The sequence below is a fragment of the Podarcis bocagei genome (genome assembly GCF_964188305.1).
Source record: "Podarcis bocagei genome assembly, chromosome: 6".
In the NCBI taxonomy this organism is placed as follows: Eukaryota; Metazoa; Chordata; class Lepidosauria; order Squamata; family Lacertidae; genus Podarcis; species Podarcis bocagei.
Window position 1 is genome coordinate 31,162,682 of NC_138130.1, and position 22,969 is coordinate 31,185,650.

The following is a 22,969-nucleotide window of genomic DNA, read 5'->3' on the forward strand; positions in this document are numbered from 1 at the left end:
TTATTTCTGACTAGTGTGAGGAGCCTCAAGCAGCAAATTTGAGAGGTAAATTACCTGGCAACAATTTACAATTTATTTCATTAATATATATTTTTACCACCATGGGAAATTACATCAGGCTTTTCTGCCTCTGCCAGCAAAATGTCTTGGGTGATTTTTGTTTTCATCCAAAAGGTTTCTTGATATATTGGAGCAGATTACTGAGCGGTTGGCTTGTTTTCATGCTAAAAGAAGAACATTTTGTCCTTTAGGATTTGGTTGCAATATATCCCCTTGCTGATCTTCTCTTCCAACATTTATGCAGGCACACTCCTCCCGCAATCGCGACAACTAGAGCCACAGGAATGAGTGCCAAGTACCAAGACGTTTCGCGTTCTATAAAAATAAATAAAAGTTGGTGTCAAACTTTGCACAGCCGAAATAAAAAAGTAGGGGTGTTATTTCATAAAGCCCACATATTTCAAACGGAGTATTGAATTCCCAGAAAGGTCGTATGACATTTGAGGAAGAAAAATGGAGGAAACTAAGTTAAAATGTTTAACAGCATAAAAGAAGAGCAGCTCTGCTAGATCTGGGGAACTACCGTATTGGCCTGAATATAAGCCTCACTCCCCCCCCCCCCAATTCCAAAAGGAGAGAGCGAGGAAGAGGAAAGGCTGCCAGCAACGCAGTGCGGCTGCCCCACCACCCCACCCCCAGTATGCAGCCAGGAGCAGTGAGGAAGGGAGCGGCTTATATTCAGGTATTTTTTCTTCCCCCCTGCAATTTTAAAGGTGTGGCTTATATTTGGGTGCGGCTTGTATTCGGGCCAATACGGTATAATCTTGCCCAATATCCCATTTCCAAGAGAGGCCAGCCATATTTGAAGAAAGTGGATAGGGAGTTCCTTGATCCCTCTTTCATAATACAGTGGTACCTCGGGTTACAAATTTAATTCGTTCCGGAGGTCCGTTCTTAACCCGAAACTGTTCTTAACCTGAGATGCACTTTTGCTAATGGGGCAAAGTTCGCAACCCGAGGTACTACTTCCGGGTTAGTGGAGTTTGTAACTTGAGCCATTTGTAACCCAAGGTACCACTGTACCTCGTGGAACCACTCTCTCTTAGCCCAACAAACACCCTTATACTGTCTGAGAACTGTTCCATGTAGAGTTTGGAAGAAGAGTTTGGATTTGATATCCCGCCTTTCACTCCCCTTCAGGAGTCTCAAAGCGGTTAACATTCTCCTTTCCCTTCCTCCCCCACAACAAACACTCTGTGAGGTGAGTGGGGCTGAGAGACTTCAAAGAAGTGTGACTAGCCCAAGGTCACCCAGCAGCTGCATGTGGAGGAGCGGAGACGCGAACCCGGTTCCCCAGATTACGAGACTACTGCTCCTAACCACTACACCACAGCCAAATGCTGTCTACACTGACTGATAGCACCCCCCTAGGCTTTCAAACAAAGGGTTAACCCTAGCCTATCTTGAGTTGGAAGAATTAGATATTCTCTTTGCAGTTACCAATGCAGCCATGATGCACAATCAGATTCTCAACCCTGGTAAAGATCTTGCAGAGCTGAACCATACATTAACAAGTAGGGCAAGAATAGTATTCGTACACAGACACATACCTTGTTGCTTTACTTGTGCTGCACGTATTTCATGCCCGAGACTATTATGGGCAACGCATGTGAAGTCTGTATTGAAATCAGCTTCTTTCACAGGGTCAAAAATCAAGGGGACCTCAATGTAATTTTCATCATTTTCTACAAGTTCCCTAAAACAAGGAAACAGTAATTTATAGGATTGTTGGGAAAAAGCACCAAGGCAAAAGCCAGCTCCAGATTGCTGGAATGCAAAACAGGATGTTGTGGTTTGCTGCTGTACTGCTGGGGAAAAGGTGGAGCCTATTCTCTGTACTGAGCACCGGATGTTAGCTCAGAGTGTTATATGACCTGTGCTGGAAGTACAGGGGAGGAGTCGAGTCTCTTCTGATGGAGTCTGAAGGGAACAGTTGCATTTCTATGTACTGTTGAGTGACAGGAATAAAACATGGAAAAAGGACTCCTGTCTGTCTCATTTCTCCTCCCTGGGAGAATGCAGGGAGGGAGAGAGAAGCAGAGAAGCAGAGGGTGTGTTCTATCTCACGTCTAATGAGAAGAATCGCCGGGTTTGTTTACCTAGCCTGCCGGGAGGTCGCAGACGGAAGGTAAACACAGTATCTCACTCAATTGCCTCGGGGGAGGCCAGGTACCTCTGCCTGTGAGCGAAGATACTAACAAGGATCACCTTTTTTTTAATTGATAGCATTTCAAGATCACTGTAATTTGATTATCATTATTTTAGTCTAGTATTGTGTGGTGGGTGGGTAACGAGGTGCATAACTATGGGCACAGCATTTTATAGCACATGGGAATACGTTCATTTCACTGCAACACCCTGATTTTGAATATTTTGTATTCAAAATAGTAAGAAAAGTGGGTTTGACAGGATCTCAGTAGTGAACCATTGTAATGCAGTTGTTAGTGTGTCAGGGGGCTTCCAGACTGTAACCAGAGTGTTGGCATGCTCAAACTTTTGGGATTTCCCCCAGGAAGGAAAAAATCCAGATTCAATGGGAGGGAATATGGGCTGCCATTTTGATGCCAACAACATCATATGGACCCTGCAAAAAACTTGCATGCAGGAGGAGCACCAATCCCACAATAACCACCTGTCTGGAAGCACTTTCAGACTAAAACCAGGACAATGCAGATTCATATTCTCATTCAGCCACAAAGTATACTATGGTGACTGAATCTGATTGGAATGCGGTTTAAAGGTGAAAATATAATAAATGATGTAGAAAGGAAGCTGCAGCCCAAGATAGGGAAACAGGTATTAGGGACCTCATAGCTACTATAAATAAATTAAGATTTGCAGGGCCTGGTGAACTTCATCCAAGAGTACTAAAAGAACTCGCAGATAAAATTCTTGGCAAACAGATGAAGTCCCCATGGACTGGAGGCATTAAAAAGGAGCGGGAAGAGGAACCGGGAAATGACCGACTGGTCAGCTTGACATCGATACCAGGAATGGTTCTGGAACAGATAATTAAACAGTCCGTCTGTGAGCACTTAGAAAAGGATGCTGCGATTACGAAGAGCCAGCATGGGTTTCTCAAAAGCAAATTATGCCGGACTGATCGTATTTCTTTTTTTTTTATAGAGTTTCAAACTTGGTGGATCAGGGGAATGCTGGGGATGTAGCACATCTTGATTTCAGTAAGGCTTTCGCCAAAGTCCCCCGTGATAGTCTTGTGGAGAAGCTGGTAAGCTAGATGATGTTACGGTTAGGTGGCTAGCTGGAGGTGATGCCAAAGTGAAGTGTAAGAGAACTATACAAAAATGGTCAGCCTCATCTTGAATTGGGATGGGAGGAGACACAGAGATGCTTCCTTCTCATTCCTGAATCCAAAGCTATGGCAGGGCAGTAGTGGCAGAGGACCAAGACCTGTTAATGCTGTGAGCCTTTTCATCTTGTGTGTTGTTGTTTAGTTGTTTAGTCGTGTCCGACTCTTCGTGACCCCATGGACTAGAGCACGCCAGGCACTCCTGTCTTCCACTGCCTCCCACAGTTTGGTCAAACTCATGCTGGTAGCTTCGAGAACAATGTCCAACCATCTCATCCTCTGTCGTCCCCTTCTCCTTCTGCCCTCCATCTTTCCCAACATCAGGGTCTTTCCCAGGGAGTCTTCTCGTCTCATGAGGTGGCCAAAGTATTGGAGCCTCAGCTTCACAATCTGTCCTTCCAGTGAGCACTCAGGGCTGATTTCCTTCAGAATGGATACGTTTGATCTTCTTGCAGTCCATGGGACTCTCAAGAGTCTCCTCCAGCACCATAATTCAAAAGCATCAATTATTCGGCGATCAGCCTTCTTTATGGTCCAGCTCTCACTTCCATACATCACTACTGGGAAAACCATAGCTTTTACTATACGGACCTTTGTTGGCAAGGTGATGTCTCTACTTTTTAAGAAGCTGTCTAGGTTTGTCATTGCTTTTCTCCCAAGAAGCAGGCGTCTTTTAATTTTGTGGCTGCTGTCACCATCTTGTGTATATATATGTGTGTAAATAGAACCACATATCCCAAAGATACTGCTGTCTCAAGTGACCTCCATTTTAAAGAAACTAAACCTAAGGTATGTTTTGGCACCTCTCACTGCTCAGAGATTGGGGTGAGCGTAATAATACTTACTGACGTTCTCCTTCTGTAACTCTGCCCTTTTGATAAAGCCTACCAATGTAAGTCTTGTTGGCTAGCCACCAAACCTCAGTATAAAAATGGCTGCTTTCTCCAGTAAGCACTTTGCATATCATTGTCAGTCGAGAACCTAGTTTTAAAAGGAAACATGGAAGCAAGAACAAACAAATGTTGAGTACCATGTTGAGCAATAATGGATATCACCACTCCTTAATTCTTAAGTCTTCTGAAGACCTCAATACATTCTTATTTCAGCTGACATTCAACGGCCAGGATTAAGTAGGTGTATTTTTGTTTTTATTGCATGCCCTTTGTTTTAATTGTTACCAAATCAGACTCCTTGGGAAAGGTGTGTTAGAAACTGAACTAAATAAACCAAGAAGTCTACCCGGAGAAGCAATTAGCCATTATTCATCATGTAAAGGTAAAGGGACCCCTGAAAATTAAATCCAGTCATGACCGACTCTGGGGTTGCGGTGCTCATCTCGCTTTATTGGCCGAGGGAGCCGGTGTACAGCTTCTGGGTCATGTGGCCAGCATGACTAAGCCACTTCTGGCGAACCAGAGCAGCGCACAGAAATGCCATTTACCTTCCCACCAAAGTGGTACCTATTTATCTACTTGCACTTTGACATGCTTTCAAACTGCTAGGTTGGCAGGAGATTCATCATGTAAATAAAGGTAAATGTTTTTAGTAAAACAGGTGGAAGAAGAAAATACAATTCTCACACCACTTCTTCTGGAGTCTGATTACCTGTGGACACTTAAAGTGTTGCAAATGTCTTGGTTTTTGGCCCACTTCCAATGCAAATATTGGGCATCCAGTTCAGCGCTTGGCATACACCAGTCAAATATTGTTGTTAAACACTGCATGGTGCCAGGAATGCCACGGTATAGACAGCAGCTTACAATTTTCATATATTTGTAAGATTTATATCCCACTTTTCATCACCAAGCAATTCAGGGTTGGTCGCAACAAAAGAAATGTATCACCATTATAAGAGAACAAAGGAGGCAGTCATGGTGAGTTCCAGCACCTCTTTTTTCTAGAAAAATAGCACTGAATGTCCTGATAAAAAGAATGCTTTAAAAATACTTGAGTATTATTTGGCAACATTTGACCAAGCCTTTTTTGACCAATCATCCAGCCTAGTAGGGGAACCAAGAAATAGGTGGATCAGCTCTAGAGCATTGCAATAAACAACTGCCACACTTCCGAGCTTTTATCACCAGCTAACAAGAATCTAGGGACGCGGGTGGCGCTGTGGGTTAAACCACAGAGCCTAGGACTTGCCGATCAGAAGGTTGGCGGTTCGAATCCCCGCAACGGGGTGAGCTCCCGTTGCTCAGTCCCTGCTCCTGCCAACCTAGCAGTTCAAAAGCATGTCAAAGTTCAAGTAGATAAATAGGTACCACTCCTTTACCTTTACCTAACAAGAATCTAATAGGATCAGTAAAATGCAGCCAACCCCAACAATCTCAAGGCGAAAGTGACAGATAATTGTCCTGGCTGAGTGAAATACTTCAGGCATCCCCTGGATGAGCAACAAGAGCCCACAGAAGCAACATTTCCCAGAGATGCCTGAAGCCTCAAAATAAAAACACTTATTTAGTCAACATCCCAAAAAGGGGAGTTGGAAGAGATGCTGGTGGCAAGTGAGTTTTTGAGCAGAGTCTGAACAGTTTCTTACAGAATTAAAGCAATAAGAGTCAAGCTTGTTTAGCTGATGACCCTTTCTATTTATGCTAGCCAGCAACGTGCGGCTTAACCACATCCTTCTTGACTAAGGCAAACATTCCAATAGCCTAGAATAGCATGAGTCACTGTACTTGTTTGCACATGGAATATTTTATTGCTGCAGAGAAGTTTTTGGTTTTTTTAATGACATTTGCTGGATCTCATTCAAAAGCACAGTATCAGCTGGAGATGGCCCTGTCTTCACAGGGCATTAGGTACAAAATATCCTTCTCCCATGAAGGCACAATAAAAATATGTGCTTTGTTTGAAAGGAAATCACTTTCAAACTCGTGCAAATATTTAGCAATACCGATCACTTCCTCAACGCTTTTTTTTTTTTTTGCAAATATGCCAAGTTAGACTTGAGAACACAGTGAACCCTTTGATACATACCATCTGTACTTGTCCGAATGATTACCAAGATGCAATAAAATTATACATGTTGTTGTAAAATTGTCTGACTGGTGATACAATTTGTTTAAAATTAATACAAATTATTTTTTAAAAAGATGAAAAAACAGCCTAGATTTAACGACAATAGAGGCCAACCTAGAAACCTACTGCCTATCGATTGCAGAGGTCATGTTGACATCCTCATTTCCTTCTACATTTGAAGACTTGCTCACATAGAATCCATGGTAGCTCGCTAGGCTAGGCTCCAGACCATGAGGTTCTTGGTTCAAATTACCCAGAGTCCCTGTAACTTGCATCAATTCTTTTTAGGACCTGTAGACAAGCACACATCTCAGATCAGCTTCTGGGCTCCATATCCCAGCCAGCTTTTGACCTCTAGGTTGCCACAATGTGTTATATACATGGGGTTGCCTCTGAAGATGATTCAGAAACTTCAGCTGGTACAGAATTCAGCAGTTGCTTACCAGGGCAAGATGGTATGAGCATATACAGTGGTACCTCGGGTTACAAACGCTTCAGGTTACAGACTCCGCTAACCTGCAAGTAGTACCTCGGGTTAAGAACTTTACCTCAGGATGAGAACAGAAATCATGTGGCAGCGGCACGGCAGCAGCAGGAGGCCCCATTAGCTAAAGTGGTACCTCAGGTTAAGAACTGTTTCAGGTTAAGAATGGACCTCCGGAATGAATTAAGTTCTTAACCAGAGGTACCACTGTAATGTCAATCTTGGCCTGACTGAACTGACTGCCAGTTAGTTTCCAGGTCTGATTCAAAGTGCCATTTTTGATCTATGAAGCCTTAAACTGCTCAGGACTGCAATACTTCAAGGACTGAAGCGGCCTTTTCTGAGGTGGCCCCTTGCTTGTGGAAGACTCTCCCCAGGGAGCCTTGACTGGTGCCTTCCTTACATATCTTTAGGGTCCAGGCAAAAATATTCCTCTTCTCCCAAACCTTTGGCTAATTAAACAATATATAGCCTTTTAAAACTGCTCCGGGGGGGGGCAGACAGTATTGTTTTCTTTTGTTACTACAGTATGCATTTCGGTGTTGTAGTATTGTAAACCACCCTGTGATCCTCAAATGAAGGGCAATATAGAAGTTTAATAAAAATAAAAAGATTTTGGTAGGAGGTCTGGTGAAAACCTTTAGGTTAATAATGGGGGGTGGCTTTTCCATTTCTTTCGCAAAACTGGTTTATCCAAAGAGCACACACATTCCTACATTTCCGGAATAGCTATTAAACAGAAGAAATAAGTGTTCCATATTGATGACTTTTCCCCAAACATACAGAACACTCTTTTCTGCACTACACCCTATGTCATCTTTTTTTTCTACTTCAAGTGTCATGCATAGGTTCTCACAACGATATGGACCATATCTTTGACACCATGGTAGAGGAACAAAGTGCCAAGACTTTTTAAAAGTGTTGTCCAAAGAAGAAAGCAAGTGCAAGCGACAAAATGCCTTGGGAATTGTAGTTTGATGAGGGTGATCTGCCAAGACCTCTAACACCTAGACCCCTACACCACCCCTAGGCAGAACTTCAGTTTCGAAAGATCCCTGGATAAGGATAATTAGAGCCAAAAACCTATTTTCCTGTATTCAAGTTGTACTTGTTCCATTTGTTTTAAAATACATGGAAGCCGCAGGTGGTTGAGTGGTCACCATGTCCGGCCAGCTGTTTGTTCAATCAAAATCACACCAGCCTGGTTTCTGCCCAAATAACTGGCAATGAAAAGGTTCAGCTCCTCCACTCCTTTCCTCAGTTTTGAAGACATGAAGGAACAAGGGGGGGCAGGGGGGACAATCATGACATGACACAATATGTGTAAGTTTGGTTTGGCCCTGTTCGCAAAAGGCTGAATTGTGGATACTCCTCAGGATGCAACAGACATCATTAGTTCTGCCACAATTATAGCAAAGTCAGTAAAGCCACCATTAGCTGTTATTATGGCTGGAACTACTGTAGTACTAAAACCCACTGGTAAGAAATTTAAAACTGAGTTATAATTCTTATTTTGTAACATAACGGTACTTTGTTTTCAGAAACTACTTGACTAGATTGTTGGTCTTACCGAGACCTGCTAATGTAACCTTTTCATTTGGGTAGACAATCACAGGTCGGCTTCTCTTCTTTTGGCCTAGTGAGAGTTCAGAGAAAAGATGTTGCAGAGAATTACATCCACTTTTCTGATATAGCAATAGTTTATTTACCAGGATAAAGAAATAACCTCTCTCAAAAGAATAAGGCACGGCTGAAATGTAATTGTTATCACCAGAATGAACATCGACCAGAATTCCAGTGCATTCAGAGATCTTGTCTCTCTCTCTCTTTCCTCTCTCTTTGCTCTGTGAAATTTTCAGAGGTTCTCAGCTTGTTTAAAATAAATTGAAATGGGGGAAGAATGTGCAGTTCTTACATTGATCTGAAAACACATTAAGCATACTACCACCCCCTGCTGGTCAGCCTGACTAACAGGTAAATTAACATATATTTCTATATTTATTTAACAGAGCAGCAGACAAAGAAACCTGTACAAATTTAAAAATAAAAAGGGGAAAGTGAGATAGGTGTATTTGTCTACCCATTCCCACTATTAGTTAAATATTGCATTCCCCAAGCTAATGGAAATCACCTCCCAGGGCTCTCTTTTGGCATAAATTACTTGGTTTTGCAAGCGGAGGCATTTAAGCCACAAGCATTCTACCTCCCACAAAGGCTGCGAATTCCTCACACTTCCACTGGCCACTAGCCAGCAATCTTAGTTCTCTTCTGAAACTATTTCAAGCTCTTATCGGAAGCAAATAGCTGGAATGTTGTGCTGGATAAGCTCGGGGCTTTAGCAATTGGCAGTTGCAATGATGAGAAAGAGTAGGAGTCTTTTCTTTCGCTGCCAAAATACATCCCAGGAAAGCTGTTTAGAGTCAGGACGTGCATATTCCGTGCATCTGCAGTTGGGCAACTTTTCTGACCCCGAGGGAGACATTATTTTGACCTCAACAGAAGAGTGTTTTGGGCTGTGACGATACATGGGGAGAAGAGGGTTACCCGTTTCCTTCCCATTGGTGACCCCATACAAGAAAATTCAGCCCCACACAGGAGACTCAAAAATACAGTGGTACCTCAGGTTACAGATGCTTCAGGTTACAGACTCCGCTAACCCAGAAATATTACCTTGGGTTAAGAACTTTGCTTCAGGATGAGAACAGAAATCGTGCAGCGGCAGTGGGAGGCCCCATTAGCTAAAGTGGTACCTCAGGTTAAGAACAGACCTCCAGAACAAATTAAGTTCTTAACCCGAGGTACCACTGTAGCCTTCTTTTGGTGACAACAGATAACTGTTTTCAAGTCTCAATAACTCCCTGTGGAGCGGTAAGGGGCTAGATGGGGAGGCCCCATGGCTCGCATCTGGTCCATGGGGCGTAAGTTCTCCACCTCTGGTCTAAACTGACCGGCAATGGCTCTCTAGGTTTGCAGTCTTTTCCTGCCTTGCATAGAAATGCCATAAATTAAACTTTCGTTTGCATATCTTGTGTTCTGAGCAATGACTCCTTGTGACGCATATTTCAACAATATGCACATTTGTATAATTGATCCATGTGGAAAATATAAAGTTTACTTCATACCAAATTTGTATTTTTTAAGCAAAGAAAAGTGGATCATCTGTATGTACAGTCCTGCTCATCATTGCGTACTTTAGTAGTTCAAGAGTAAACATTACCAAGTGTTTCTAACTGAATGGTCCTGGTGATGTTATATTGTCCAGCTTCGTGCCGAAAGGTCAGCTGGCAAGTATAGTAGCCCGAATCATCCAAGGACACAGAGTTTATGATGAGATAATTTGTGCCCTTCAAAACAGCAAATTTTTTATTGTCAATGTCCAAAGGTATTGAGTCCTAGAAACAAAAAAATAAAAGTACACAAATAAAATGGGCAGCTGAACATTTAGTAGCGAAATACAATGCTTCAGTGCCAAGAAATCTTAAGGTGATTTTTTTTCCAGTCAATTCTTAATGTCACTGAGCTAGTTTAACATCCACTGATGCAGCAGTGATGGCATTTTGGAAAGGCCATGAAACACTGGAAAGACTTTGCGGCAGGGGTCTGATTCCTGACAGATTCCAAAGCAGAAAAGTGCCTCAAATAAGCTTTTTATACACAATGTCCACATAAAGCTTAAATGCCACTGTTTATTACTGTGTACATGAGCACAGAGAATCTTGCAGTAAGCACCAGACTCACACCTTTCCCCCTCCTTCTCTCCCCACAGAGTCGGAATAAGAGTTATTTTCATTTTCCACGAATCCTGGTTTATTACATTCAAAGCAAGGGCAGTGGTTTAAAACAAGCTCTGACCAGTTTTAAAACAGGCCAACTTAAAAAACAAACAAACCATGGATTATGAAGCTGGCTTCCTTAACTAAGCAGGGTTTGCAAGTGTGACGATTTGGTTTACGCTTTGACTCTCTTCAGTTTCCGTGTGGTGCCAGGAAAGGAGAGCGCTCTTTGTTAAAGTCTTGCAATAAGCCACATGGTTACACAATAATGACTAACTGTTGTAGTGGCAGCGTAAGTGGAAAATTCCATATTGTATTGATCAACCAAAGATAGATTAAATGAGGACAAGCCTCCGTTTCTGGTCCATATCACTTTCACATGTGTTCACCCAAAAAACTTTTCCATCCCATATGTGCACTAATGTTTTATTTATTTAGTTATTAAAAATCTGAACAAAAATCAACATTTGGGTGCTTATTCTTAACTGCATTTTCTCTTAATACGTGCATTTTGTTTTCTCTCCGGATATGTATCTTTAAACATGTTCTGATCATTTATATTGAACCGAAAATTATGTCAACAGCATCTGGAGAAGTGTGAGATCTGACGGGCGTGTTCTGATCCACACATTAGTCAGTCCAGGAATTGCAGATTAGGTCAGTTCATATCAGAATGAGCAATGATCAAATTCCTGAGGCAAACCTGATCAAAATGGTTCTCCATCACAAAATTAACTTGGCACGATTCCAGAATAACTTTGTAAAAGGATATTGTGATCCTGGGCTTCACTTTCCATTATTGGCCAGACACTATTATCACTAAATAAAAACTCATGGTCTAGTCAGTTGCTGACAGACCTGGTTTCTTGTGAAAGGGCTATAAACTACAGATAAATTTAGCAGGGCTCTGCAGGATTTCAGAACTACTGCCCTCCAGTTACCAAGTCATTAGTGTCAAAATTAAATGTGCACCATGCACATTCATAATTCAATAAAATTTACACGTGGAAAATGGTTAGTTTAGAATTTGGACGGAGTGGATGGCTTTAATCAAGAAAAAAGGAGGAAATTAGTTTTGGTGAACTAAATTAAGTGCTGGGCAGTTCCAAAAAAATAAAATAGCCTCAGGCTTTGGCCTCACCTTAGTATGGTTCTCTTGGATCAGAACTAATGTTGTATCTAGTCTAGCACTCTGAGTCTAACATGCTTCTGGACATAACCAAGGCACAATGGCAACAACCTTTTCTTTTGGCATCAGTATCTGATGTTCAGGGCTATGCTAAGGTTACCAGATTTTTTTCAATGAATCCAGGGACACTTTTCAACTTCAGTAGGAATGATAGGATTTTGTATGGGGACTGATTTGTAAATCCGGGGACTGTCCCCGGGAAACAGGGGCATCTGCTAACCTTAGGCTATGCTGCCTCTGAACATAAAGAACATTTGGGGTGGGGTTGGGGGGGGAGCTCATGATGGACCTCTTTGTGAAAACAGCTTGTCATCTTAAATGCAAATATTCTACAAACAAAGCAACCTAATGAAACTTTCAGGCTATTGTATCAAAGCTTTAACTCAAGAACACATCTTCAGGCCACCATAATCTAAGGTCCTTTTTCAAAGCTACAGCTGATTAATCTGATCCTAGGCTAAGGATGGTTAATTTATGTCCCTTGAGATGTGGTTGAACTACAGCTCCCATAATCCTGGACCCCTGGTCATGCCAGCTGCAGATGGTGGAAATCTAGCAACACCTGGAGGACCATAGCAGCCCCATCCCTGGCCTTAGCAGAGTTGGCCACAATTACACTAAGATGCCAATTCAAATGAATGGGCTTAGGCATGTCATAGCCCTGCATAGGACCCTGTGCAATTTCTACCATGTTGTCAGCGTCTTATATTATTCTGCCTTTCGTTCTGAGTGCAATGCAGATGATAGTCCCCTGTGGGTTTGGATACTGGAAGTCCAAGTTCAAACTGCCATGAAGAAATCACCCATAATAATACCTTGTACCATTTGAGTTCGTAGTTTGTATTCTTTTGTACAAAACTCTCCAAGGCGGGACAGACAACCTTTCCAGGACTAAATGTGAAAGCCTTCTGGAGATAGGAAATATTTCGAACAGCGCTTTTCTCCACAACTGTGAGATGAACAGACACATCAGCACAGTAAGAAGAATTCCTGCAGGCGGAGGGCAAATGGGCAGGGGGAGAGAAGAAGAAACACGACATTCATACACAACAAGGGAAGATTTATCATTGCACCATAACCCACCATTGCTTTTTATTATTCAGATTTAACCATTTTGAACAATTAAGTACACACAGGACACTAAAATCACCGCCCTCTGAAAAAGCATCATTGGTTGGCAACTTGATTCTTCAGACAATACAAAATACTCTGGCTGAGGGACACACCCTGTTGATTTCAGAGCACACTGAACACAAGGGCCAATATGACAATATGGCTCGTGGGCTGGTTAAATGACCATGGGCCTTAAGTTGCCGACCCCTGGTCTAGAGGCTCTGTGGGCCTCAGCTGACAGTTCTGTCTTTTAAGCCGAGTAGCTGTCAGTCGGGAAGTCTCCCTGAGCTTGTGCAGCAGCCGCTATAAATTGAGAAAATTATTTGGGAAGGAAGGACAAAGCACCGCAAGCCTTGAGGAAAGAGCGGGTGGGGGAGAGGTCTGTCTTGTGATGTTTCTCTAACCTGAGAGACAACGAACAATAAGCCATTACAGTAACAAGTTAGTGGAACCAGGACTGAAGGACTGAGCAAGAAGACACTCACAGACAGAAGAGATCCTTAGTTGCTGAAGACTGTTGTTGTTGTTGTTTAAAGTTCCTTGCTCATGAGGAGAAGCACAAGCCAAGGTCTGTATCTGAGACTGTACAGGGATTTTTGTAGGCAGGAACCTGCTTCATCCCCCCCTTTTTTTTCTCAGATGAATGTCCTGTACGTCTAACTCGACAAACACACAAACAATAATATCATATGGCAGTGGTTTTCAACCAGGGTGCCTTGGATGGTAGTCAGGGGTGCTGCTGGCAACTCTGGCCTCTGTCCCTCTTTCCTTCCCTCCCTAGTCTTATGCCCTCTCGCATCTCTGCCTCTAAAAGGCTGTTTGTTGCGGCAGCCCTGGCAATAAGCTCCACCTGTGAATGTTGCCTCTGGAGGGCAGCTCTCTTTGGGGCAGGGAGGGCAGCTCAAAGACCAGCAGCAGCTGCCCAGGGGACTCCCAAGGAGAGGGGAGAGGAGAGAAGGCTGAGGGAACACTCCACAAGGGAGGGTGTTTGGAAAAAAAGGGTGAGGGACTGCCAGCTCTGCAGGCAAGGGGTGACAGAACTGGGCTCCTGAGCCCCACAGGGGTGCCACAGAATGTAGTTGGTCAAGTGATCTGTGGACTCAAAAAGGCCGAAAACCTCTGCCAAAGGTATATGTTGTTCTGAAAAAGGTGTATGTTGTTCTGCTCCTGATTACTTGGCAAGGAACTGCATAGGTTTGACTTGGATTTTTCATTCGGACATAATATCTTCCAGATGAATTTGCTTGTGGGATTAATATAGAGGCATTATAATGGAAATGACATTATGAAAGAAAACAACATCAGCTGCTGACTTTTTCACCCAAAAAAATCATTTACATATCCTCTGCAATAAATGACCGCTTTCTGCACGTATGCCAGTCCCCCTGAGTATGAGTCTTGCATACTTCTCATTGCACATGTCTCTTTCCACTCAGTGGAGTAACTTCTGGTATTAAGTACTTTGCAACGCCACAGCACACTGAGCACATCTGTGTTTTTCTACCCTGGGACACTTTTCTGTCTGTGCAAGACTGCTAAAATATTGCACAGAGGTAGTGTAAGAGCTGTTTCGTCACTATCAGGCTCAACAGCGTCAGTATCACTCTCAGCAGAGATAATTTATTTTTTGGGGGGGACATCTTTTCTGTTTATCAGCAATGACCAATTTAAGACATTTGAAAAAATACAAGCCCATCCCCTTCCATCTTCCGTTTCTTACTGGAGGGCTAAATGTGATCGAAATTACTTGCGGATGTCACTTTTAGCCATTGACTGCTACAAGGATTACAGTGGTACCTCAGGTTACATACGCTTCAGGTTACAGACTCCACTAACCCAGAAATAGTGCTTCAGGTTAAGAACTTTGCTTCAGGATGAGAACAGAAATCAGGTGGGAGCAGTGGGAGGCCCCATTAGCTAAAGTGGTGCTTCAGGTTAAGAACAGTTTCAGGTTAAGAACAGACCTCTGGAACAAATTAAGTACGTAACCAGAGGTAGCACTGTACACAAATCCAGATGTTCAAACAGGTGGCAACAGGTGGGACCACAAGAGACCAGTTGTGTAAGGCACCACTTTCTGCACTCTAGACAGGCTCCCTATTCTAAACGCATGCCCTGAACAGACATCACGGACAGTTTAAGGCCAAACTCTGCCAGCTACTGGTGCCTATCGCCCATGAACTGGTTTTTTAATTACTTCTTTTCTTCTGCTTTTTAACAAAATGCAGACACTGAGGCTATAACTTGAGGAGGAAAATTGATGTCGTGGTGGGGAGGTTTCTTGACCTTCCCTTTCCTTGAGCCATTTTCAATAAAAATCACACCCATTCTTGCCCATAAAGATGGAAAGTGTACGTTAGGCTGCCGCAAGGCTTCTGCCTGGCTACTTGCATTCATCAAGCCCAGAAGGAAGCTTCTCTTTTCCAACCCCATATCGTGGACTATTCATTAGGTAAAGGTAAAGGGACCCCTGACCATTAGGTCCAGTCGTGGCCGACTCTGGGGTTGCAGCGCTCATCTCGCTTTATTGGCCAAGGGAGCCGGCGTGCAGCTTCCGGGTCATGTGGCCAGCATGACTAAGCCGCTTCTGGTGAACCAGAGCAGTGCACGAAAACACCGTTTACCTTCCTGCCAGAGCAGTACCTATTTATCTACTTGCACTTTGACACAGTGGCGTAGCGTGGGTTGTCAGCACCCGGGGCAAGATAAGTAATTTGCGCCCCCTAACCCGTGGATTTGCGCACCCTAACCCTAACCCCCAGATGTTGCGCCCGGTGCGGCCGGGCCCCCCTGCACCCCCCACGCTACGCCACTGCTTTGACATGCTTTCGAACTGCTAGGTTGGCAGGAGCAGGGACCGAGAAACAGGAGCTCACCCCGTCGCAGGAATTTGAACTGCCGACCTTCTGATTGGCAAGTCCTAGGCTCTGTGGTTTCACTCACAGCGTCACCCGCATCCCGGACTATTCATTAGCCCACACTAAAAACAAAGCAGCACTTAATGTGACCATTAATAACCACAATTGTAACCATTAATAAGTATGCATGGTGCTTTTTAGAGTGATAATGTTAATAATCATCAAAACATTGCAGGGTCTTCAAAGCTCATTTCATGCTCCTCTCCTTGCAAAAGATACAGATGCCCCAAGCTCTTCCCCTCAACTAGTTGCATTTCAGTTATTGCTTTGCCCTTCCTCTTTCCATACCACCTGCAAAGTGCCACATGCATATGTAAAGGTAAAAAATATGTAAAGGGCCCCAGTCAAAGATGACTGTGGGGTTGCAGTGCTCATCTCGCTTTCTGGCTGAGGGAGTTGGTGTTTGTCCACAGTTTTCTGGGTCATGTGGCCAGCATGACTGAACTGCTTCTGGTACAACGGGACACTGTGACGAGTGCCAGAGCGCACAGAAACACCATTTACCTTCCCACCACAGCAGTACCTATTTATCTACGCACACTGGTGTGCTTTTGAACTGCTAGGCTGGCAGGAGCTGGGACAGAGCAACAGGAGCTCGCTCCATTGCAGGGATTCGAACCGCCAACATTTTGGCCGCAAGCCCAAGAGGCTCAGTGGTTTAGACCACAGTGCCACCCGCATCCCTCGTAGTGCCAGACAAAGAGTTCAAGACATCTCCTTGTGGGAGAAACATGACTCCTCACTCCACACATGAAACAAGGATGCCAAAGAAAGGAAGCAGTTACAGATAGGTAGCCGTGTTGGTCTGCCATAGTCAAAATAAAAAAATTCCTTCCAGTAGCACCTTAAAGACCAACTAAGTTAGTTCTTGGTATGAGCTTTCGTGTGCATGCACACTTCTTCAGATACACTGAAACAGAAGTTGCCAGATCCTTCTATATAGAGAGAAGGTGGGGAGGGGTATTACTCAGAAGGGTGGTGGGAATGGGAGATTGGCAGATAGCTGAGATGAAAGAAAGGAAGCGTAAGTCACTTCCACATTCTGTGACCGCCATTTAATAATGATAATAATAATAATAATAATAATAATAATAATAATAATAATAATAATAATAATAATGTCCAGAGCTGAGGAGCCATACCCTCTTGTGGCTAGGCTTCACATTGTATTTGTGATGGATGTAACATGTCGTTCCTTCTCTTGCAAGGGCTGCACTTCCCTCAGGAACAATAATGCCTGAGTTGAAAGTAGCCACATGATCCAATGCAGCTAAACATTATTATAATGCAACAGTGAGTTTGGGAGGGGATGGTATTCCCGTGACAGTCACACCAAGCTTCAGTTATAGGATCTGAGCCTTGTTCTTAGTAATGAAAGAATAGTTACACTGAAGCGTGCCCAACTCCTAGGGGCAGAGGGGTCTTTGGCCCCCTCAATATTTGCTGGCAGGGGATCGGGTCCCCTTAATGTTGAGGGGGTGGAGGAGGCCTAGCACAGCACAGTTCACTGGGTGGCTCCTCCTGAGCGTGAGAGAGGAAGCTGTTCCATGTTGGGTTCCCTGCTTGGCCTCTCCCTGAAGATGCGAGTCGCACATATGACATGTATGCACGCCACATGCCACACACACCAATATTGGGTACAATATGGTACCTTTGGTACACCAAAGTTATGTGGATGAAGATGGCCTCAGATAAGGTAAAGGTAGAGGTACCCCCTGCCCATACGGGCCAGTCGTGACCGACTCTGGGGTTGCGTGCCCATCTCGCTTAAAAGGCCGGGGGTCAGCGCTGTCCGAAGACACTTCCGGGTCACGTGGCCAGCGTGACGAAGCTGCTCTGGCGAGCCAGCACCAGCACAGCACACGGAAACGCCGTTTACCTTCCCGCTATAAAGCGGTACGTATTTATCTACTTGCACTTAAGGGTGCTTTCAAACTGCTAGGTGGGCAGGAGCTGGGACCGAACAACGGGAGTTCACCCCCTCGTGGGGGTTCGAACCGCCGACCATACGATCGGCAAGTCCTAGGCGCTGAGGTTTTACCCACAGTGCCACCGCGTCCCTGGCCTCAGATACATTGCAGCAAAAAAAATCCAATGCATTCAGTCTCTGCTCTAAAGAACTCTTACTTCTAGATGTATCTTACCTTCTCCAACACTTGATAAACAGTACCCCAGATCTGTCTTGTAAATCCATTGCCAGTAAGTCTTCAGTGATGCGTGAATACACATGTTATCTGGTTAACCCTATGTAGCCTAGGCTAACAGTCTTGTGCCTTAGAATGCCTACCTTCGAGTGCAGATATATTCCCCAGAATCCTCACTGGAAGCTGGCAAAAACCAAAGAGCATCATCTTGTAAGAGTATTCTTGTTTTTCTGTATCCTGCAGGGAGAATTGTTGCTGAACCATTTTTCCCCCAGGTGAGATTCAAGGGCTGATCAAAAGCATCCATATGTTTGTATCTCAAAGGAGGGCATTTGAGGACCACTGGTTCTCCTGCCAGTACAAAGGTGGACCTGAAATGCACGGTGCGATCTTGGCAATTATCTACATAAAAAAAAGAATGGCTTTGTATTAAAAAGAAGAAGAAAGAAACACTGGAATGTTCTAAACCAGGATTTGGCCATTGATGGTTAGTGCTTTCACCTGCACTTCCCGTATGCTGGATTCTGAAGGCAGAAGTATCCAATGTATTGGCAATGAAAATACATAAGAGCCTGGGCACCATATTCCGTAGAAAACAGGAAAGAGAAAGATGGATGACACCTTGGAACCTGTGAATGAGAAGAAGAGTGTCATAACAACAGAAGTGTTCTAAACGAGATGGTGACTAAACTACTTTTTTTAGAACAAACTGTTAAGGCATGAGAAAAGCCCACCAGAAATATCTCTTCAACTGCCTGACAGCCTTGTCTCTAGAGCTCCTGGGCTTAAAACTGGGACTGGCATTGCTCCAGACTCTGGTGAAAACATGGATTGGATTCACTTTACATAGTGGTGGCCAACCTTCTTAACAAGCAGGCCACCACAACTCAAGCCCAGAGTACAAAACAGTGTCTCTGTTGTGGACAATGAAGTGCATATGCTGCACTGCTCCATCACAAGTGCTTGGAGTAACCTTGCTTCTCGTCTATTGAATTTGGGAGCAAATAGTCTAGTACTGGACTGGAAGACTTCAGACTGGATTATGGCATAGATGAACTCATGGAACCCTCCTGTTCCATCCTGAAGTACCACAGTTTCCGGCTGCCTGTGGTAGGTTTGCCAGGCATGTTCTAAAACCAGGGTGACCAAATTGGTACCTGTCAGATATTTTGGACGACAACGAACACCATCTGGTGCTCAGCCTGTATATATGTGCGTAAAAAACCCCCTCATATATCACAAAGGCACCACAGCTTCCAATGACCTATGAACCAAGACCAAAGTATTCTACGCTTTTTTTTAAAAAATGTGAATCACTTTGAGGCTTCTTTTTGTAGTAAGTTGACAAGTAAACATAACAAATCAAAATAAATGTGTTGCCCCCCCCCCCTGAAGTGTCTCAACACTCGGAAGCTGGGCTGTGTGCAACTGGAGGTGAACAACTTAATGTGTTGTTCTTAATATGGATTACCTCAGGCATCCATTTTCACCTCAACTTTCTCCACTCCACATTATTTCTCTCAACTGACAGTTGACTGCTCTTCTCTGCTGACTAGAACCACCAGCCAACCAAAGTCTTACTGTTTTCCAGACCAATCAAAATGAATTTACGTGATCCAAGCCACATCTACAAATACTAAAAGTGATGATCTCTCTCAGTTTTCAGAATCTGCTGCCAAGCAGCTGCTGCTAAACAGGCCTGCAATATAGTAACAGCGCAAGGTTGTGACTTTGACAGTCACACTCTGACATCAACACAGACCACATAACTTCCCCTCCCCCCAGCACAAAACATACCGGTAATCATGGGCACAACATATATTCATATTTAAGTCCTGTGACCTCCTAAATTCAGGGGGCTTAAAGCCATGTGTTTCTAGTATTGCTTGCTGAAAGGCTTCCAAAACACTGTATTTTAAGCTTGTCATCATCACACAATCTTTTTAGTGCAACCAAAGTTTACTTTAGAAGGGATACTGTTTGCTAAAGAGAGATGGTTCTATTGCGAGCAAACCCAAATCTTTCCTTAGATTATTTATGTATTTAAAGTATGTTTGGGAAAAGACAAAGGAAAGCATGACTTTGGCTAGAACTCAACTTTCAGCAATTTAAAATTATTATTCTGGCTTATTATTCTGGTTTCTTATTGCTGTTTCCTAAACTCCACAGGAAGAAGCTTGCTGAAGGATGTTTGAATTAAGTTCATGGTTACCAACTATTAGGTATCTGAGCACTGAAAATGCATGGTCCACACATTACTCAATACATTTTGTGCAAGTTCATGTTTCCGGTTCCAATCTGAAACGTGAGTCATGTCCTCCAAACCAGGATATAAGCCAAAATCAAAATACGGGAAGTGGGCACACTGTCTTTCTCTAAAATTTAACCTTCTGAATATAGCTGACCAAGCTTTTTCTGTACCATCTAAAGTTCTTCTGACAGCAACTCCAGCCACTGGCCAACCTTAGGCCCCTAGATTGTGAGGATGGTTTTCCTATCCTTGGGGACATCAGCTAGAAGCCAAGTCCATTGGCTCCCAGTGAGAGTAGTGGATACAAGGTTGCTTTGGGCAAGGGAAAGGGGGATCTTTCTCTGGTGGGAAAGAGAGGTACATGCGTAGGATAGCATGCACAGGGAAATGCTGAGGTACAAATCAGTCCCCTTTGGCATAAAGTCAAGGGGGAATAGGCAACAGAATGTGGAAAGGGGCCAACAGAACTCTATGTCCTTAGAAGACTAGGAGTACAAAGCCATGTGCCACAAATCTACATATAGCAGTTTATATGCATGGATGCAAATTTAGACTGACTTCTGTCCTATAAGCAAAGTTGCAAAAGCAGGAAGGGACAGCAGATCCAGGGCTAAGAGCCCCTGGACCACCCACTAAAACATCCCACAGTGGGTGGTTTTAGTCCTGAGTTTTTGGAGTGGGCATTGTCCATTTACCTCTCAGCAGAACAGACAAAGGGCCACCCATTGCTCCATGCTGTAAACCGACCAATGTTGACTATATTTCATGCCCTTCATGCATGAAAGCAAAACCAAAACCTCATGGAAGTCTTTCATTCCTTGACAAAAGGTTTCAATTTTTAGTCATATGGAATCTACAGAGTTTTACTTCACCAAATATAGTTCTGTGAAGACCTCTGCATACATATTATAGTCAATAAACAGTTGCGAGAACCATCAGCACTCATATGCTTGGTCCATTAGCTCCCCCGCCCCTACTTTTGAACAAACAATCAAACTGTCCATGTTTTTTTTACTCTACTATCTCCACAAAGAAGCATTTCACACTTACCCAGATCTCTCCATCTTTTGTCTTGGAACTTTTCAAAGAGCTGTAAAGTACTTTATCTTAATGGAAGAGTCTCAGCAGATGGACTTATATATATCTATATATATCAGAAAAACTTACGAAAACTTTCCCAAGTTACCCAATTCTGATTTGTCAGAACAAAAGAGGTATGAGGTACACCTTGCCAGCGTTTTGAGGCTATGGGGAACAAAAAAACCCAATACTTGTTCAAAGCAAGGGGAAGTGACTTCCTTTTTTATGACGCTGTTTCTTTCCAGGGGAGGGAAAAACTTGCAATTAACCTCAGACAACAAAAGTCATTTTGCTGTTGCCAATCAGTTAACAATGTTAGCATTTGTAGGGCTGTCAGACAGGAAAAAAGAAATTAAGTTGATCTTCTACGTTATAACCATCAACTGGTTGCATTATTATTTTTTTATTATTCATTAAATTTCTATACCACCTTTCATGAGAAGACCACAGGATGATTTACAATATAAAAACACAAAAATATGTAACAAAGTAACAAAGCAAAAACACCCACACAAGTTAAAAGGCCATAGATTGTTTAATTAGCCAAAAGCCTGGGAAAAGAGAAATGTTTTTGCCTGATGCCAAATATATATAAATATATATGAGGAGAGCATTCCACAAACAGGGAGTGACAGCAGAGAAGGCCCATTCTCATATTAACATCCTCCAGACCTCTTGTGGTGAGGACACTAGAAGAAAGGCTTCAAATGATAAGCACAGGGTCCAGGTTGGTTCATCTGGGGAGAAGCGGTCCTTGAGGAATTGCAGTCCTGAGCTGTTTAAATTCAAAACCAGAATTGGGCCCAGAAACTAATTGGGAGCCAGTGCAGTCAGGCTCATACCATGGGATTATATGCTCATACCATCTTGGCCAGATGAGCAAACTGGCCACTGATTTCTGCACCAGTTTCCAAACTGTCTTCAGAGGCAGCCCCATGTATAACGCATTGCAGCAATCAAACCAAAGCTTAGACAGCATGCCATGCCTGTCTAGATGGGGTCCCCAGCTGAAGCTGAGGGAAGGCACTCTATGCCACTGAGACCACCTGAGCCTCAAGTGACAGCAATGGATTTCAGATATATACCTGCTCCTTCAGAAGAAGTATAACCCCATCAAGAGCAGGCTATCTTGCATCTATCCGGTCCACTAACAGTGCTTCAGTCTTACCTGGATTGAGCTTCAGTTGGTTGGCTCTCATCCAGTCCATCACCGAGGCAAGACAACGGTCCAGCACATCCACTGCCTCACCTGCAGATGTAAATGAGTAGAGCTGTGTGCCACCAGCATATTCTTGACAACTTACTCCAAAACTTCAGTTGACCCCCACTCAGCAGTTTCATGTAGATGTTAAACAGCATAAAGAATAAAATCAAACTCTGAGGAACCTCACTTTGAAGGCTCCGTGGGTCCAAAGAGCACTCTGCAACCATCAGGCTCCGGAAATGACCCTTGAAGTCAGACTGCAAAGCAGCAGCAGCCACCCGCAACTCAGACAGCCACTCCAGAAGGATAACATAGTTGACAGTACTGTAAACCTCTGAAATGACTGGCAGAATCCGAGATCTGAGCGAAGAAACAATGGAGGAAGACTGGAAAAAATTTAAGGACTATTTGCAAAAATA

At 43.5% G+C, this 22,969-nt stretch overlaps 1 protein-coding gene across 1 annotated transcript; it reads right to left on the reverse strand.

Annotated features, from left to right (window-relative positions):
* Window positions 1–10: 10 nt before the first annotated feature.
* Window positions 11–21,453, reverse strand: LOC308589368 (interleukin-1 receptor type 2-like). The gene is made up of 9 exons (XM_081198534.1): window positions 21,317–21,453; window positions 18,517–18,644; window positions 18,159–18,417; window positions 12,656–12,830; window positions 10,096–10,270; window positions 8,449–8,514; window positions 4,216–4,351; window positions 1,611–1,756; window positions 11–375 (listed from the first exon to the last, which is right to left on the reverse strand). The coding sequence occupies exons 1-9, from the start codon at window positions 21,328–21,330 to the stop codon at window positions 248–250; spliced, it is 1,227 nt and encodes a 408-aa protein (XP_081054660.1). The 5' UTR covers window positions 21,331–21,453; the 3' UTR covers window positions 11–247.
* Between the last annotated feature and the right edge of the window lie 1,516 nt (window positions 21,454–22,969).

Excerpts from the sequence above, each read along its gene's own strand:
- LOC308589368 (XM_081198534.1), bottom strand. Across the intron at positions 18,418-18,516 it reads CCAGCATACGGGAAGTGCAG|ATAATTGCCAAGATCGCACC; the intron begins GTGAAAGCACTA and ends TTTTTTATGTAG. Across the intron at positions 12,831-18,158 it reads GAATATATCTGCACTCGAAG|GAATTCTTCTTACTGTGCTG; the intron begins GTAGGCATTCTA and ends CTCCGCCTGCAG.